The sequence below is a fragment of the Microtus ochrogaster genome, chromosome 24, assembly GCF_000317375.1.
Source record: "Microtus ochrogaster isolate Prairie Vole_2 chromosome 24, MicOch1.0, whole genome shotgun sequence".
NCBI classification, from domain to species: domain Eukaryota; kingdom Metazoa; phylum Chordata; class Mammalia; order Rodentia; family Cricetidae; genus Microtus; species Microtus ochrogaster.
Window position 1 is genome coordinate 30,828,985 of NC_022024.1, and position 11,197 is coordinate 30,840,181.

The 11,197-nt window shown below is 46.2% G+C and overlaps 1 protein-coding gene across 12 annotated transcripts in view; it reads right to left on the minus strand.

Annotated features, from left to right (window-relative positions):
- The window catches only part of Anks1b (ankyrin repeat and sterile alpha motif domain containing 1B), a 760,073-nt gene that overhangs the window by 18,467 nt on the left and 730,409 nt on the right, over positions 1 to 11,197 (minus strand). For all 12 annotated transcript variants that reach the window (XM_013350332.2, XM_013350331.2, XM_026784589.1 and 9 more), the window contains 3 exons: positions 11,090 to 11,101; positions 10,150 to 10,236; positions 3,132 to 3,269 (listed from right to left, as the gene is read on the minus strand). In XM_013350332.2, the coding sequence (XP_013205786.2) occupies positions 3,132 to 3,269; positions 10,150 to 10,236; positions 11,090 to 11,101 (237 nt within the window). The remainder of the gene's footprint in view (positions 1 to 3,131; positions 3,270 to 10,149; positions 10,237 to 11,089; positions 11,102 to 11,197) is intronic.

Consider the following 11,197-nt stretch of genomic DNA (forward strand, 5'->3'; position numbering starts at 1 on the left):
CAGTAGGTGCTTCCCCAGGAGGTGAGCACTGCTATTATCTCTGTGTGCAGTAGGTGCTTCCCCAGGAGGTGAGCACTGCTATTATCTCTGTGTGCCGCAGGTGCTTCCCCAGGAGGTGAGCTCTCTCATTATCTCTGTGTTACAGAAGAGGAAACCAAGGACAAGTGGTATTATAGATCAAACTATGGCAGAATGAACCCACCTTGGACTTAATACTAGGCTGACTGCAGGGATCACACCCCTAAATGTGACTGTTAGCATAGTTATTTTGGAGGGCTGTCTAAATACAATCCATTGTCTATTTTAATGATTCTGCATGTGTAGGGAAACCTGCATCTTGATGGATTATGTGCGGATTCTTTTCTATGTCTGTTTTCCAAGCAGTATACTATGGGAAGCATTTACATAGCACTGACAGTGAATGATCATATAAAGTATGCATAATATTGCATATGTAAATGACATAGGCAAATACTATGTCATTTCATAGAAGAGACTTGAATGTCAGTGGCTCTGTGAATTATTTAGATTTAGAACTAACCCTCCTTGGATACAGATGGATGGTTGCACATATATAAATGCAGTGAAGAAATCTGTGACAAAACTCAAAATGCCTGCTTTCTAACTGTCCAAAATGAGATTGATTTAATACATCATCCATTACTATGGAGGTCCCAAAATGTGAGCCTATTTCCACCTTGTCTGAAGGCCAAAGATTCAGCTTGCTCAAAGTTGTTGCCATTCCTCCCCGACCAAAGGTCAGAGAGTTGGAACTTCTATTCCTTCAAGGTTATTGTGTTTCTACCTCAAAGGTCCCACCTAGATTTAGATCAGAGAGTTCTGCTTGATCAAGGTTATTGTCAACAGACGTGGCTAAAGTCCAGACTTTGTATTTCAGGAAGAAAAGTGGATCTTGTTCTACCCCAAACAATAGTCAAAGGATCCAACTAAGTCCCCGCTCCCTTGAGGAGATAACAATGGATTCCACCCCAGGAGTGGTTTACCTACAGAATGTTTTGGTCTAGGGTTTGAGTGTGATTTGTCTGGTTCTGGCAACAGAATATTTAACTAAGAGCGTAGGCTGCACCCTTCAACTGGTCTGTTAATTTCCTTGTATCATGGTAATGCAGTTTTTTTTAAATCTTACTCCTACCTTTTGGGGTCAGGGTATTTTAAGAAAGTGGACATTAAACACGGGTGGATTTCAGTATTCACTGGTGCTATCCTATGTTTCTGTTTTATTATTTTCACTCGCATCTTCGTTCTCTTTACTCTTTTTCTAATCCCCGTGCCCTTACCCTGGTAAGTGGTATCCTTGTTGAAGCTGGTCTCCGCTATGTTACAGAAAGCATGAGGGGAAAGGATATTAATCTCTGCATATCCATGGTTGATGCAGCTTTATGGTATGCTGCTGTGTGCCAAGGTAAACCCTTCACTCCTGAGGTTGTTTTATCAGAGCACCAACCAAGGCAACTAACCCTAGACCCCCATTTTGTTCTTGTCTATTCTTTTTACTTTTCACCCCCCTGCCGTCTGAGAAATGGTAAATTTAGTGTCGATGTAAATACTGGAAACAGGCAACACGTTATATGTGTCGCCCCACCTACCATCCCCCAACCCAGAAGTGCCACTGCTGTGGAAGGAACACTCTCCAAAAGTGGCTCCTGGACCAGGTGAGCTTGGGAGACAGCACACTGTCCTCCTCCATCCTGCATGCATCCAGGGCACCAAGTGTCCCCTAGGACACGAGCTCGGGAATTCAGTCTAGCTTTCTTAGGAAGGCCTTGCGCTCTCTTCTTAGGCCACAGGACTTCTAGGGGAAACTGTTCCGGGACATTTCACAAACCGGAAGCTTCCTGTACATCACCATTACCGAGGCTTATTCTGACAGCAGATAAACTCATGGGATGTGATGTCAGTATGAAAAAGTACCCTGCCTGCAAAAGGTCTATGAGAAGCCGATAACCGGATACTTAGAACAACAAGGCCACCACAAAGCCCCACCCATCCATCCCACCTGGGGGGGCTGAACATGCACTTGAACTTCAGAAGGGATCTGTTACTTTATTTTGTCATCACTGGTAACCCAGAGGATGGCTCAAATGGATTGTAAGGCCTTAAGATTGGACTGGGAATTGCCCTATATAAAGAACTGCTCAGGTCCAGGTCAAGGCGGGTGGCCTTTGTCATGATTTTGGAAGTTCGACAAACTGCGTGCACTTAGCGAGGATTAAAGCACCAGATTTGGGTAAAACGAAAATCCTCTGGAGCAGACTCAAGAACCGCAAGCCCGTGAGTGTCCACGCTAAGCCAGACACCTGGATGAAGGATAAATGCTACAGCGGTTTGCCGCACGTCCTCTGAATTCATCAAGACATGCTGATCCCAAAACTAAACAGCTGGGCTTCGATTTTTCTCCCCTGCCCCTCCTGAATGTTATGGAGGTGAACATATTTATCATGCCTAATACTTAGAAACGGTACCTAGAGCAACCTGCAGAGCTAACAAAGGGACAGGAGGCGGGGAGATCTTGCTGTATTTTTGGGACTAGAAGAAGGAAGGGATTTCTCTAATCTGAAAACTGGAAGTTGAGAGTTGAGTCTCAACAGTTGAGGTATAAGAAAAATACAGAGTTCTAACTTGAACGAGAGACTGAAAATACAGGAAACTCAAGAAAGCTAAGCCTGTTAAAATACTTCTTATTTGGCTTTCTGGGTGATCGCCTTGAAAAATCCCATTTGAAGATCTATTCTCTAGGGGCCCCAGGGTGTGATGGGATTGGGAGACAGAGCTTTTAGGAAGATGGCTGAGTTAAAATAGGTCATTAGTGTGGGCTCCTATCTAGTCTAACTGGTGCCCACAAAAGAGAGAATTTGTGTGCAGGCATCTCTGTGGATGGAAGAAGACAGAGAGGACTTCACGAGAAGACTGACTGTTCACACACTGGAGGGGAGAGAACTCAGAAGAAACCACACTTACTGTAACCTTGGTCCCGTACTACAGCTTCCAGAAACACAGGCAATAAATTCCTGTTGGTTAAACTGTGTAGTCTGTGGTGTTTTGTCACGGCGGCACAAGCAAACCAGTACATACATCTATGGAACATGTATCCAGAGCAGGCGGGGACTCACCACATCGAAGGCAGTAAACACGTGGCAGTAGTGGTGGTTGGACTTCAAATCTTTCGTGATATAAGCGAACGTTGAGAGGTCTTCTGGGTCCTGGGCGGCGCAGGAGATATTACGAATTTCATGCTCAGCAATTATATTCTAGAAGAAACGACACAAACCATCACCGTTTTCCTTGGACAACCGGCATGCTTTAGAATCAGCACGGTAATTCTGGGAACCCAGATGCTTTTCTTTTTCTCTAGAATGTTCTAGGCCAGCAGTATTCAGAGTGATTCAGTGTGTCCATCCATGGGCAGATGTATACCAGGTCTGGAAGGAATGTTTGCATTTAATAATAATAATAATAATAATAATAATAATAATAGTAATAATAATAATAATAATAATAATAGTAATACAGTGTGTCCATCCATGGGCAGATGTATACCAGGTCTGGAAGGAATGTTTGCATTTAATAATAATAATAATAATAATAATAACAATAATAGTAATGATAATAGTAATAATAATAATAATCCTAAAATCATCATATCCTGGATGAGCCCTTGCCAGACACTGTGCACTGAAGCAGTCTTGGGGACAGACAATTAGAAAATGAAACAAAACAGTAATTGCTAAACATGTCGCCATTTCTCTTCCCCACATCCTGCTGTAGATAGGCAGTCTTGCCTACTGCCAATCCTGTCTGGAAGCGGTCATCTGCCACTTGCATGGGTGTAGGAGGTTGTCCAAATCCTTCACGGCTGTGTGTGTCCTCTGTTCCTCCCCACCCCTTCGTTCTTAGGCGCTGGGATGGAACCCAGGACCTGGATCATGTTGGAGACATGCTCTACCTTTGGTTCTATGCCAACTTCTCCACTCCCAAAACAAGGGCTCGGACAGAACAAAGCAGGTGGGGAAGCCTCAGAGTGTGCTCTCTGTCTTTCTGTCTCTCTCTGTGCAAGGTTTTCAGAAGGCTGAGAATGCATGGCCAAGGGAAACACTACAGTGTGATAGTCAGGCTGCGGTGCCTTGCTGGATGCAAGGACCTATGAATAGGATAGCTCTGTGCTCACTAGACCCACCACAGAATAGTCGTGTATGCGTGCTTGTGTGTGTACGTGTGTGCATGTGTGTACGTGTGTGTGTGGCTGTCACTTTCTTACAGGTGAGGAAACTGGGCCTTCAGGGCCTCACGCAGGGCAGGTGTGAGGTCAGGGTTGTTTGGGGGTGCTGACCCTCTTGAGGGTACTGCCACGTTTTACATCCCCCCTCCTCGCCTCTGAGAATAACTGGTGGGAGGAACGGGTCAGTACCATTGTCCTGAAGCACAGATAGCCAGAGAGCAACATCTTTGCTGCAAAACCTGCTGGGAGCTTCTTCTTTTTTTTTTTTTTTTTTTTTTTTTTTTTTTTTTTTTGGTTTTTCGAGACAGGGTTTCTCTGTGGCTTTGGAGCCTGTCCTGGCACTAGCTCTGTAGACCAGGCTGGTCTTGAACTCACAGAGATCCACCTGCCTCTGCTTCCTGAGTGCTGGGATTAAAGGCGTGCGCCACCATCGCCCGGCTGGGAGCTTCTCTTGATACACAGATGCATTTAAAAAGCCCTACAATGGTACAATCCTTTTTATCTTACAATTTCTCATGTCTTTTGCAGTTGTCATAGATATAAAAACCCCAATGCTTCAGTTACCCTAATTAGTTTTTAATTGCGTATTTTAAAGAACCCGTTGGCAATACAATGTTCCACGTCTACTCATCAATGCTGAAAAACACTGACAAAATGTCCTTCCCTGCCAGCGCCCTCCGCGAGTACTTCATGTCCCTCACTCTACCAAGCTCTGTGGTTGGGAAGCAATTACAGAATTAACACATAAGAGAAAATTAAATTAAGACATTCTTCACTGTGGCCTTGAATGCTGACACTGTGTGCAGCTTCTCTGTCAAAAAAATAACTCAAATTGAAATTGGAAACAACAAACAAGCAACATTGTACTGACAGATAGCTTTGACATAGGAAGCCATGGTCCTCTCCCTGCACTCAGGTACCGAATCAGGAACCCATGGGTCTTTAGAAGGAATTTTAAGGTCTTTGTAGTCTTTGAAGGTACCACAGAGAGTCTTGGCCCTCACTGGATTGCTGCTGGACTTCAAAAGTCTGGACTCAGCATTGGCTTCAGCTGCTGTGGTGGGGACTGCTGTCAGCTGGACAAAAGCTACCTTCATGTGGGAGAAGAAGGGTTTCTGGGCCTGCTCGAGGGGGGCCATCTTGATTATGTCATCGAGGTGGGGAGGCCTGGCCACTGTGGGCAGCACCATTTTATGGGCCCACTTCTAGACTGACTGAGAAGCAGAGAGACAGCTGAATGAAACAGTTGCTTCTTTCTGCTTCTCCACTGTGGCTGCTATGTGATCAGCGGGCTTAGCTCCTGCCTGCTGTGGCATCTCTGTAACCATGGGTGATGATACCTGAGCTGTGAGCCAGGGCAAACCTTCCATCCCCTCAGTCTTTTCCAATCATGTATTTTGTCATAGTCATGTGTAAAGTAACCCAAACACCTGCCCAGCAGCTACATCGAGCTGGCGAGTACCGGCTCCAGCTTTCAGTTGGCATTTGTGTGCTCGAGGACTTTGTCAGCGTCGGGGAGATGGTACATTAACAAGTGCCCCGCGAGGTTTGCAGCACTGCATTTCCCAGCTCGTGACCATTCACTGCAACCGTGCTGTGGTCCCGTCTCCAGTGCTCTGCCCTCCTGTCTTCTGAATCCTTCCCAGGATTTTTTTTTGAAGGTCTTTTCTTTCTTATCCCCAAGAGCCCAGGAGTGGCAGAGAGAATGGAGTCATTATCACTGAAGCTCACCCCCAGGGGCAGGGGCAGGGGCAGGGGCAGCTTTAGTGTTCCTTTGAGGCACCTGCGATGCTTGTGTTATACAAACGTCATCGTTCCTCTAACTAAAAATGTCTCAGCTAGGAGGAAAGCGATACCATGAAGACGGTCTATCCTCAGACAGGAATATACTCACTGAGCTTTGTGAGAGATCCCTGGTAGAGCCTGGTGAGGACTGGGATGTCTGAGGAGAGATGTCGCCTCCCTCATCACCTTTGGGAACGCGAGGCCAGGTCTCTATCTGTGGAATGGCTCCAAGGCCAAGGGTTCTGCAGCTGCAGGCATTATGGAAACTGGATCTCTCGCTCTTCAGTCAGGCTTCGGTTGTGGCTGCTCCGCAGATGAGATAGCTCAGTGGAAGACCAGCCTCTGTGTGTTAGCTTTCGTTCCTAGGAAGGTTTGTTCCGGGGAAGGCTCACGAGAAGAACTGGGGAGGGGCTCACCTACTCTCCTTTGGATAGAGTTTGGCCGCTTAATGCTTTTCAACTTCTGCTCGACCCTCACCTTTCACTATGTGGAGAAACAGCTATGGGTGTGTCTGGCTGTCGTGTGCGGCACAGAACTGTTTGGCCCGGCCACTTAATATGACGGTTCAAAGATGGGTGTGGCTTAAGGATCTACCTCTCATCATATTCTTCAGTCTTCACCCTACCACAGAAAGTCTCCCTGACCGCTTCCCTAGGCCAGACTCTTTCCCATCAAGGGTCTGAAGTGTGCCCTCTAGAGAAGGACCAGGATGGAGGCAGCGCTCTGAGAGGCGGTTAACGGAGGATGCCCTGTGGGGTGATGGATGCTGAAGACTGTAGTACCTACCAACTGTGGTCTCTCGGGACTCCCAGCTGCTTGTGAGAAGCATGTGCTATGAGCACTTATTGCCATGTTGGAGGTTGCCATTCGAAGAAAAAACAATACTCAGAAAATAAAATGAAAAGGATTCCAATCCTATACTCCTCCTAGTGTAGTCACTGGGAAGGCTAGGGAAGAGAGACACCATAGGAGGGTAAATATGACCCAAGTCTCTGTCATTCCTGGACATTGGAACTGGGTCACCTCTAAGACCCTGCTAATCTCAAGAAAGGTCAATAACCAAACAGCTGGAGTCCTGGCAACCAGGTTCCTGCAGGGGCTGATTCTGGGCTGCTGAGCTACGGAAGCAGATATAATTTCCCTCCAACATCGTAGGACTAAATCTATCCCAGGTTCCAGTTCAAATTCAAGATCCCCTTTGCTTCTCCTTTCTTAAAGCAGGCTTAGTGTGTAGCTCCCTAAGTTGCTAGGCGGTACCGTTGTGTGTTTATAAAACCAGTCATCTGGCCCTTCCCCATGAACCTGAGCTATTCCTTATTGACTGAAAAAGAAATGCCTCATTGCATTGGAGGCTTCATCTTTGCCTTCTCTAATCGGGCCTAACAGGAAATGAAGGGTAATTAACATCTAATTCATTACCCATTGTACTTTAATCGGCAGCAGGTAGCTGAGGAGTAACAGAAAATGTATTAGGTAAGGCAGTGGGAAAGGTGTGATAAATAGGGTGTGCAGTGGGCAGACACTGGACAAAGGACAGGGACCTTAAGGTGTCCGCGTGGACTGGACAGACTGTCCACTTTAAGGCGGAGGGACACGCACACACAATGGGAACACACTGAGGTGTGTCTAGCCCAGGCTTCCTGGTCACCAGCTTCTGAAAGGATGCGATCTTCTCACACACTTCCACTAGACAAGCGCTCCAGCCAATAGCGCTTTCCAGTGGGGGACGTCCAAGGACTCTAGGATGCAGCGGTTGCATTCATCTCTTCTCCCTTCCTGCAGCTCTTGCATGCCTTCTGAAGCTAGCCCCTCAGCCCTGGCCATCCTCCTCAGCTCCCAATGCAACCTTACACTACTCCTCTTTCTTCATTCTTCCCATCAATCTCTACTTCACTCTCTCACACAGCAACTGGGAGCCTCTCCTCCCAGAGTCTCCCAGACTCTTTTAACACTGTCGCGCTGGGCAAGAGCAGTTACGTGGCCAACTGAAGTGAATGTCCTTTAAAGAGCCAGGCGTGTGTCTACAGTCATAGACAGCTTGGTGCCGCCAGCCACCAGATGACTCGTGCCTGTGCTCCTGAACCTGGAAATCTATCACAGACCACAGCTCAAGGACCTGAAAGATACCCTGATCTCCTTTCTTCAGGGTTTTTAATTACATAAAACTACCTTGCTGATGCTTTCCAAGAGGTTGGCGAGCAGGGGTCTATGCAATCACTGGCGATTGAGCTTGAAGCCTCTCAAGAGCATCCGTGATGACGTCCCTTTGTGTGCGCCTCTCTGCGAACTGCAGCTGAACTAAGTCCCAGCTAAGCTTCCCTCCCTGTTCTGATGGTGGGGGTCTGGGCAGAGTGGATGCTGCTGATGTAGGTGGTTATGACACCACTAAATGACAGACTAGACCCTTCATACTGCAGCAACCTTCAAGGGAAAATGACTTGTGCTCGGAAATTGTCAGAATCTAACTCAGTTCAGACAGTGTTAAACTCAGCATTGCTCTTCAACTTCTTCAACTCCAATAGGGTAGAGATAGTTGCTCTAGGTTAGGGTGAAGGGTGTGCGTGTGTGTGCACATGTGTTGGTGGAGGGTTCAAGTACCAAAGTACCAAAGCCTTCCTTTCACACTAGCTGAAATGAAAGCAACGGTATCTTCATGAACATTTAAACATTAGAACTTTTTAAACAACTTAACTCCGATTTAAGGATAAGGCAATTTTATGTACCAGAACCGAAATTTTCCAGGAAATAAAAAATGTCAATCAAGGGTTGTTTTGATTTGAGTCGCTGAGCAAATCTGACATCATAACAGCCAATATCATACTGCACAGCTGAGTCGTCATTAAAGATAAGGTACTTAATATACTTGGGCTACTACTGTTAGCCATCTTGGTGATGCTGTGGTATAGGTTTTATGCCTGAGTTCTAGAATTTTCTTCCAAATTGGGAGGTTGTTATTTAGCATAGTTAGGAACGCTTGGGCTCATTCAACTGCCAATGAAACATTTTATAGAAAACCAACTCGGAAAATTTCTAAAGGATTGTTTCAGATGCTTAAGTTTAGAGACACAAAAGGGTCACCGCCCATGGGATTTTCCCTGATATCGCAATCCAGTTGGCTCTGGCTCCATCACCACTGCTAGAGTTGACTTGCTTCATGACTCCCCATTCTGTTTCTCCAAAATGGAGTGCATCTAGGGGCAAGATCGGGGTGAGCAAGGCAGGGGACAGACACTGTATACAATGGTGACGACCTCGTCTCTCCCTTCTGTCCTTTATCAGTGCAAGGGACAGGAGAGAAAAATACATGGACCGTTAGGGTTTTGTTGAGAAATCATTCAGGTTTTACAACAGTGACAGTGGCCATATCTATGCTTTTGAGGCTAGCACCAGGATTCTGTGGTCTTGGCGCTGACAGGAGCGTGAAGATACTTTTCAAGGAAAACACAATCCAGTTGGCCACACTTGACCTCAGAGCTGCCAAAAGTTCCCACTGTGAGTACCAAGACACAGCATGTCCTCGGTTGTGTTTTTGATTGCATCTCTTATGAAAACAAACAGTAGCAACTCTCTTCATCCCATTAGTGAGGAATAAAAGGTAGTTATAGAATACAAAAAGTCAGGATGTGCTCCTTACCCAGGTATTCATGAGCTGTACCAAAAGAGGGACAATCACTTCTTGGCCTTTTGGCTAAGATCAAGTGTAGTTTCCAAAGGCAAGAACACACACACTGAGAACCACAGAAAGACCAATGTCCTCACCCTTTACCTACTAACGTTCTTATGGCAAAGAAATGGCACCATGCCTTTAATAAGCAATGTTGTTGCTGTTTCAGTGTTCTCTAGATCCAAAGGGACATGACTGCTAAATGACCCCAGTCTACCAGAGGGAACACTGTGATATGGAAGAGCAAAATACTTATAGTAATCTTAGCTCAAGACCCCAAATAAATCATGCCTTTCTGTGTGTGTAAGTGGGTCCACACACATACATTCACAGCTCTGGTTGTGAGCGGGAAGCATGAAGGCAAGGAGGGGGAGGCGAGATGCAAACGGGGAATGCCGGGGTTTTAGATCACATACTCAGGGCCGTGTCGGGAGTCTGAACCAAAGAGAGGATTGGCACCTACCTTATTTGTTGCGTCAATAAACTTGACTCCTTTATATGAGACTGAAAGAATAATAGTGGGAACTTTCTTCATTTGCTCTGTAGACTTCTGAAATTAAAATTAGAACGCCGTTAGAGCAGGGTGTGTTGCATGGCAACCGAAACGCATTGTTTTTTTTTTTTTCCTCTTGAAAGATAAAAATGAACTGAGGCTAAAACCACACACACACACACACACACACACACACACACACAATCAGATTTAAATGCCTGTCTCTCTTGCCATTAGCTATGCTTTTAGGCTTATAAAGTATCTGTTGGCCTTGCTACTTCTTATGGGTCCAAGGGTGTCCTTTCCCCTCCCCCCAGCAGGAGGACGGTGAACTCGGTGTCTATTTCCTCGAGAAGAAGGAAACCACGTCACATTTAACTCCAGAGGTGCATTCAGCGGCAACAGAATCTACACCATCACTGTTCTATCCTCCTAGTCCCTTCATTCTTCAAGGCATAGGGATGCTCAGATGTGGACTTAAAAGAGAGATTTAAAACGCATCCCTGCAAACTTGCTTTGATCCTGGCCAAATCCTAGAAGTGGATATAATATTTATAGCAGAGTCACACTGGACCACATAGGATTTCATACAGCTTGATGACAACTTAAGTCTTCCAGGAGGCGTCCTTAGCCATAGCGAAACCCTAGACGGGGACAGGCGAGCTATTTTATCACACAGCTCGGCCGTGTTCCCGCAGGCTAAGCTCTCATGACGGATGTTCACACCGGCTTCACATGTGGGGTCTGCAGCTTCTCCCGTTTATCCAGCTGCGCAAAGTTCCTGTGTAATTTAGCATGTGCCTTTCCTGCTTAGCCCTGCCATTTGTCTCCGTCACCAATAGTCTTGTTTACTTCACTTCCTTCCCTGCATCCTCTTAATCATGGCCTTACGCATCGGAGATGGACTTACCTGACAGTTGGCCTGCAGGATTTCCCGCACAGGACAGGTAGGTACAGAACAGGAGAGAAAACACATGACAGGGTGTGAGAAGAAGGAACCATTTCAATAACCCGCCAA